At 34.5% G+C, this 7,993-nt stretch overlaps 1 protein-coding gene across 1 annotated transcript; it reads left to right on the top strand.

The window, feature by feature from the left end:
- The first annotated feature begins 474 nt into the window (after positions 1 to 474).
- On the top strand, positions 475 to 4,265 carry LOC141317416 (uncharacterized). Its single transcript, XM_073833136.1, has 2 exons — positions 475 to 599; positions 2,867 to 4,265. The coding sequence occupies exons 1-2, from the start codon at positions 515 to 517 to the stop codon at positions 4,132 to 4,134; spliced, it is 1,353 nt and encodes a 450-aa protein (XP_073689237.1). The 5' UTR covers positions 475 to 514; the 3' UTR covers positions 4,135 to 4,265.
- The last annotated feature ends 3,728 nt before the right edge of the window (positions 4,266 to 7,993 follow it).

Below are 7,993 nucleotides of genomic sequence, written 5' to 3'. Positions count from 1 at the left end.
AATTCGCATTTCTCAGCAATGGGTTTGTCATTTCTGTCTATAAATGGGCAGAAGTTCAAATTAAAATGAGCTCTTTTATACATTTTAAAACCCAAGTTGTGTCATTTATATTATTTTCAAGAATACACAAATCTAGAACTATAGGGAAATACATTTGTTTTGGTTTATTCTATTCCTCTTTATTAGAATCAATAATGAAGAAACCACATCTTTTGTATTTAATTTTAGGTTTAAAAAAGGAACATGAACCAATTGCAAATGTTTTCATGGAAGTATACTTTTTGAGAGGTCTTGGCTAATCAGTCTATTTAAAACTATATCCTTTCATTCTGATTGGCCCCCTTGTTAGTGTGCTGACTACTAAACTAGGGAGCTGATTGAGACACACCCAGATATTCAGTTCGGATTTATTTTTCATTCTGTTAAATCTTCTCATCTTAAACATACTAACACAGTGTTCAAACACACAGAAAAACTACTGGTGAAGCAATTGAGATCCACACACCATATAAAGATGGCGTTTATTAAAGAGGAGAGTGAAGACGTGAGGATTGAAGAAGCATTCAGAGTGAAACAAGAAGATACTGAGGAACAAACAGGTTGGTTTTCATTCTCAAAGCTGAACTCTTAATCCTGGTTCTGATTTTTGTGATTTTTGTGTTAAGTGGATTGATGAGGGGCCAAATCCACTTATGCACACTTCGGGCATCTCTAGATTAAAAAATGATTGCATATATAGCAATGACTTACACCCTAGTTTCCTGATCAATATGTAAATTCATTACAGACCTCACTGATAAAAGTGTATGCATGTTTTAAGATAACACTGCAAAAAATCAATTTTATAGTGACAAATCAGCTCAAGAGTTAAGAATAAGTGCAAACTTTTGATTTGGGTCATTTTAATTAATTTAGTTATTATTTTGTTTTGTGGACAATATGTAAAAACATTTTATGTGAAATGATTTAAAGCTATTTTAAAAGCTGCTGAATTTTTAGCATCATTACTCCAGTCATGTGATCCTTCAGAAATCATTCTAATATTCTGAGTTGCTACTCAAAAAAAAATTATTAAATAAATAAATTGACTCCAAGCTTTTGAGTTGTATATTGTATAATGTTAAAAAAGCTTTTTATTTCAGATGAATGCTGATCTTTGTATCTTTCTATTCATCAAAAAATAAAAATAAAAATGTACTGAACTGTTTTAAATATTAATGATGGTAATAATAAAAAATGTTTCTCGAACAGCAAATCAGCATATTAGAATGATTTCTGAAGGATCATGTGACACTGAAGAACAAAAAAAATAAGCGGAAGGTCTGATTACAGGGATAAATTGCATTTTAAAATATATTCAAATAGAACGCAGTTATTTTAAATAGAAAAATATCTCACAATATTGCTGTCTTTTCTGTGTTCTGGATCAAATAAACACAGGCTTGGTGAGCAGAAGAGCAATCTTACCGTTCAAAAACTTTTGAGTGGTTCGGTATGTAAACTTGTAACTTCCATGTAAAAACAGGTATCATCAGCATTATAGTGAAATCTAATGATAATGTCCCTCAAGGAAGAGGTATACAAGTAAAAATGCAGAGGACCTATTACTGAGCCTTGTGGCACTCCATACTTGTGTTTTAAATGCCTTTTCATTTACATGAAGTGGTAGCGTTTGGGTAAATAGGACCCAAAACGTGCTAATGTTTTTCCATTAATTCCAACACTTTCTTTTAAGGTCCAGTTCTCACTATTAATAAACCATTTACTATGACTTTTGCCTCCTAATTTGCTGCTTATTAATAGTTAGTAAGGTGGTTCTTAAGTTTAGGTATTGGGTAGGAGTAGGGATGTAGCATATGATCATGTAGAATATATGCTTTGTAAGTACTAATAAACAGACCATATGCTAGTAACATGCATGCAACTAAGCAACTAGTTTAAAGTCTGAATTGGCCCCTACACTAAAGCATTGCCTATTTTTTAAGCTGTTCAAAAAATGTGATGGTCTATATTAGTTGTGTCACGATAAATTGATTTGTTCATGGATTCTGTGAATGCATCGCAATTCTCTCTGGAATCGATTCTAAGCTTAGTTTTTAACCACACACTCAAACGCTCACAAAGAATTTATGTGGTTAAATGTACTTGCACCTCAACATTATGCGTTTATGATACAAGATTATTGTAAACACAGTGAAGACTCTTGTAATTTGCGTCAACCTTTTTAAACTTCAAATGACTTTAAATGACTGTTTTAAGTTCAGGTTGTGTGTGTGCAAGGAACTGGAAGCAAGCAGAGTATGACTGTTTCTAAAGCATGCAGCTGTTACAAAACTGAGCTCGGAATTGATTCAAGAGAGACTCAAGATGGATTCTGAAAAACGCAGAATTGATCCAAGAATCAATTTATAGTGACACCCCTAGTCTATATTGTCTAATGATCTACAACTAGAAGAGAGATGTAGCCATGATGAGATGCCAAAAGCACATCTGTGCTAAGATGTGACAAATCCTGACTGAAATTATTTATAAATACTGTATCTATGCAGTATTACTAATATTCTAAACATAAATGGCATGTTTGAGACTGGTCTATAAGTAACCAGTTCGTCTGGGTCAAGCTGTGTTATTTGATGTGATTTAACATCTGCCAGCTTGAAATTTTAAGGACATGTCCTCAACAAACCGAAAAGTTAATATTGATAAGACGTTCTGATATCACAGTGAGTGCCTCTTTCAGTAGCTTAGTGTGTATAGAATCTATCATACATTTAGTTAATTTCATTACATTAAATATCAGTGTTTTGATTTTTGCTGTTGCAGGTCATTAAACTGAGAATAACTTATATTTTTCTTTTTGTCTTAGATCTGATGCCACTGAAAGAGGAGATACTAAATGACAAGGAAGTAAAAGAGGAGAACCATAATGATTTCATAACTGGAGAAAATGTGTTTAGTTGCTCAAAGACTGAAAAGGCTTCCTCACAGAAAAGAGCTCAAAAGACAGGAACGACAAGTTATTTTACCTGCTTTCAGTGTGGAAAGAGTTTCAATCAACCTGAAGACCTTAAAGTCCACATGAGAAGTCACACAGGAGAGAAGCTATTCACCTGCCAAGAGTGTGGAAAGAGTTTCGGTCAACCTGAAGACCTTGAAGTCCACTTGAGAAGTCACACTGAAGAGAAGCCTTTCACCTGCCAAGAGTGTGGAAAGGGTTTTACTGAAAGGGGAAGCCTGACAAGGCACATGAGAGTTCACACTGGAGAAAAGCCTTACACATGTCAACAGTGTGGAAGCAGTTTCACTCAAAAAGGAAGTCTGAGGAGGCACATGAGAATTCACACTGGAGAGAAGCTGTTGACCTGCAAACTGTGTGGGAAGAGCTTCTCACACAAAGGAAATCTAAAGATTCACCTGAGAGTTCACACTGGAGAGAAGCCATTCATGTGTGTTCAATGTAAACAATGTTTCACGCGTAAAGAAAGCCTTAAAAACCACATGAGGATTCACTCAAGAGAGAAGTGTTTTATGTGTCAACAGTGTGGAAAGAGTTTCCTAAAGAGCAAACACCTAATAAGCCACGTAATAACTCACACTGGAGAAAGCCCTTTTATGTGCCATCACTGTGGAAAGTGTTTCACGCTTAAATGCAACCTCAAGACTCACTTGAGAATTCACACTGGAGAGAAGCCTTTTACGTGCCAACATTGTGGAAAGAGTTTCAGACATAATGAAAGTCTTAAAATTCATATGAGACTTCACACTGGAGAGAAGCCTTTCACATGTCTTCAGTGTGAAAAGAGTTACACATATCAAAGAGACCTGAAACGTCATTTGCAAACTCATTCTGGAAAGAAATTGCAGAGTTCTGATTGTGACAAGAGATTTAGAAAAAGGAGACATTTTAAAAATCAGCTGCGCATTCACTCTGGAAGAAGGCCATTTAATTGTGATCAGCATAATAAAAACTGTATTTTGCCAGCACGCTTAAAGATACACTTGAAAAGTCATGTAGATGTGAGACGCTATTTGTGTTCCTTGTGTGGAAAGGGTTTCAAATGGCTTGGAAATTTAAAATGGCACCAGAAAATACGGATCTGTGTGAAATTAAGGCTACGTTCACACTACAACTGAAAGTGGGCCAGGTCTGATTTCCTGCTAAAGTATGTTGTTTTAAAGTAGGTTTTTTCAACTTTTTTTTGACTTGACCTTTAAAATGTGGCCTGTATTAGATACAGTAATTGTCTAAACAGGTGATGCTTCCATAGCACTTCTCATGTCTTTTATTTGCACCCTTTTTACATACTAATTAAAAGATTATAAATAAAAGGACATGAACTGAATAAGACAATGAACACTATTGCTTATTTGATTCACCTTTAGTTAAAGAAGAAACAAGTATAAATATTTGAGTATGGCTACTATTGGGTGTCATCTGATGACATCTGGAAGCTCCCAGAAAGCACATGTATGTCTCCAAGATGTCTGTTAAAGATCACTTGATCTGGAAAGCATCTGCTGTGTACAAACATCTGGCAGACGTCTATAAGATGTCAGTTTTACATACTTTCTAAATCATGAACATCTTAAAGACATCTATTTGACATCTGATAGGAAACATCCTATAGACATATTGCAGATGAGCAAACAATAAAACAAATACGTCTGGCAGATGTAAATGCAGATGTCAAACAGATGTCAAACAGATTTATCTGTCCTATCAGGGCTGGTTCCAGCTGCAGGTGTCTCACCTGTTAATCCTAGCCCAGATAGCACATGTACGTCTGCAAGATGTCTGTTGAAGATCTCGTGATTTGGAAAGCATCTGCTTTGTACAAACATCTGACAGACATCTGTAAGATGACATCTGGAAGCTCCCAGAAAGCACACATAGGTCTCCCAAGATGTCTGTTAAAGATCACTTGATCTGGAAAGCATCTGCTGTGTACAAACATCTGACCGACGTCTATAAGATGTCAGTTTTACATACATTTTTAAACCATCTAAACATCTAATAGACGTCTATTTGAAATCTGATAGGAGACGTCCTATAGACGTATTCCAGATGACCAAACACTCTGAAAAATACGTCTTGCAGATGTCAAATAGACGTCTCTGTGATGTATGCGTGCTATCACAGGTGTTCTTAGCTTATTCAATTAGTCAAGTCAATTTCATTTTTAAAATAACTTTACAGAAGAAGATTCACAAAATTGTACAGAAGAGTATCGATGTTGTTTGGATCAGTCCTGTTCTTATTGAGTGTTGAAGCAGTAAGGAAGTGGTGCCATTTTCTTTGTTGAACCTTTTTCTCTTGTGTTGACATCCATGATAGCACACGTACATCACGGAGATCATTTCATATCAGATGTCAAATAGACGTTTATTAGATGTCTTTAAGATGTATATGATTTAGAATGTAAATTATGAAAAACTGACATCTTAAAGACATCTGTAAGATGTTTGTACACAGCAGATGCTTTCCAGATCAAGCGATCTTTAACAGATATCTTGCAGATGTATGTGTGCTATCTGGGATAGTAGGGAGGTTTATTGGGGGTGTGATATTCTGGATTATCTGCAGAGGCTTAATCATGCTGGGGTGCTTTTCCCAAAAACAACTATCCCTGACAACACATGTACATCTCGGAGACGTCTATTTGACATCTGCATTTACATTTGCAAGACATCTGCAAGACGTTTATTGGACGTTTCCTATCAGATGTCAAATAGACGTCTATTAGATGTCTTTAAGATGGTTATGATTTAGAATGTATGTAAAACTGACATCTCACAGACGTCTGCCAGACATTTGTACACAGCAGATGCTTTCCAGATCAAGAGATCTTTAACAGACATCTTGTAGACGTACGTATGCTATCTGGGATGGTTGCAAGAGCAATTACTGAACCTTGAGACTTTCCTTCACTCTATAAAACCTTGAAAAATCTGCTAAATGATTTGGTGTTAGCTGGAATTACTAATAGTCAGCAGGGCCAGGCCGCTCTCCACGGAGACTTCAATTTAGAAAAGCCAGACAGGTTGAATATCACATAAAACAAACTCTTATAACCGTCATACAATATTGACCCTGGACTACAAAACTAGTCTTAAGTAGCACAGGTATATTTGTAGCAATAGCAAAAAAAAAAAAAAAAATACATTGTATGGGTAAAAATTATATATTTTTTAATGCCATGAATAGGATATTAAGTAAAGATCATGGTCCATGAATATATTTTGCAAATTTCTTGCCATGTATATATTAAAACTTACTTTTTGATTAATAATATGCATTACTAAGAACTTAATTTGGACAACTTTAATTGTGATTTTCTCAACATTTTGATTTTTTGCCCCCTCAGATTTCAGTTTTTCATATAGTCGTATCTCGGCCAAACTAATTTATTCCGCTTTCATAAAGCTCAATTTCACAAAATTGACCCATATGACTTAGTGTTGTGGTCCTCACATATTTTACAGCTGTATTTGGCTGTATTGTTTAATGTTACCAAACACTTCTAACGTTACTAAATCCAGACGTTACTTCGGGTTTTGTGGTGGGAAATCCCATTTGCCAGTTGTCTGGAACAGCAGCATTAGTGCTTCTATTGTACCTGATATGGGTACATTTGGAACAAACACGTGTTGTATTTATAAACTAATTATAAAATAGTAAAATATAGTAGCTATTTGTAGATTTGTTTTTAATATTATAATTATTAGAAGGCAGTTGAAAGAAAGCACATTATTATAACTAGTTATTACAACTAGTTTTTGTCTGGTAGTGTAAAAACCCGTTGTTATTTTCAGTACATCGCTTGAATAATTCAGTGCATAATTTGAATATCGCTTTTCTCAGAATTTGTTATAATTTCGTTTTTATTTTGGTCTGGAGACGTGACGTCATTAATCTGCGTCGCGCTGCTGCGTCTGTGAAAGAAAGGTATGTATGTGTTTTTAAGCGCTAAAGGGTGTTTTAAATCGATAGCTTATAGATTAAATCATACTGTCATAAGATTGTAAATGTAACTTTTTATTATTTCGTGTAGTATTGCAATATCTAACATTTTAATGAACGTTAATACTGTGTGTACAAAGCGCAACCAGTCGAGTAAACAGGAGTTTTGCAGGTTTTATTAAGGTAAATGTAAGACTTTTTAGATTTTATTCCTTAAACTACTTACTTATTTCAAGTTTAGTTTAACTTAATAAACTAAACTTTAAAAATGAATAAATTAAAGGAAACAAATATGCATATTATCTTATTATTTAAATGTTTAGGAAGCATACAATAAATGTTATTAGCAACACTTCTAACAGTTAAACGACATAAGAAGTTGTGTTTTCTGTGAAACTGATCAACCTGAATTTATGATTAAAACAAGAACAAATAAAATATCTGCCAGTGGGCTATCAGCTTAATTAAAAGGGGAGTTTTCCTACCTCTTGGACAGATATGTTCTTGTTTTAAGCATAAACTCACTTGATTTTGTTCACTTTTTTAAGAATATTTCCTCTCATGTAAAAATATGATGAGTAGGCTGTATAAGTAGGATGTTTATTTTGGAAAACAAAAATACAAAGGAAGAAGTCATTTTTGTCTTTTTTTTAATGCATGCAACATATGGGGAAACAGACATTTTCTGTTCAATTGGGTTAATTGTTTGCCAAAATGATTCTGTTTCTTAAATCCCTGCACGCTAATTATACCTGATATCATTATCCATCACTCTGTCCGTCTGACACTGACTACTGAACTAAGGAGCTGATTACAATGCACCTAAATATTTAGTTTGGATTTATATTTTTGTAAATTATTCTCATATTAAACATGACAATGTGTTCAAACACACAGAAAAACTCCTGGTGAAGCAACCGAGATCCACGTGACACTGTTATAAAGATGGCGTTAATTAAGGAGGAGAGTGAAGACATCAGGATTGAAGAAGCATTCAGTGTAAAACAAGAAGACACTGAGGAACAAGCAGGT

This window comes from Garra rufa, unplaced genomic scaffold (assembly GCF_049309525.1).
Source record: "Garra rufa unplaced genomic scaffold, GarRuf1.0 hap1_unplaced_964, whole genome shotgun sequence".
NCBI lineage: Eukaryota > Metazoa > Chordata > Actinopteri > Cypriniformes > Cyprinidae > Garra > Garra rufa.
This window is presented reverse-complemented; position numbering and strand designations above follow the sequence as displayed.

Coding starts and splice junctions, on each gene's coding strand:
- LOC141317416 (XM_073833136.1), top strand. CDS start 515: ATGGCGTTTATTAAAGAGGAGAGTGAAGACGTGAGGATTGAAGAAGCA. Junction 600..2,866: donor AGATACTGAGGAACAAACAG/GTTGGTTTTCAT, acceptor TTTTTGTCTTAG/ATCTGATGCCACTGAAAGAG.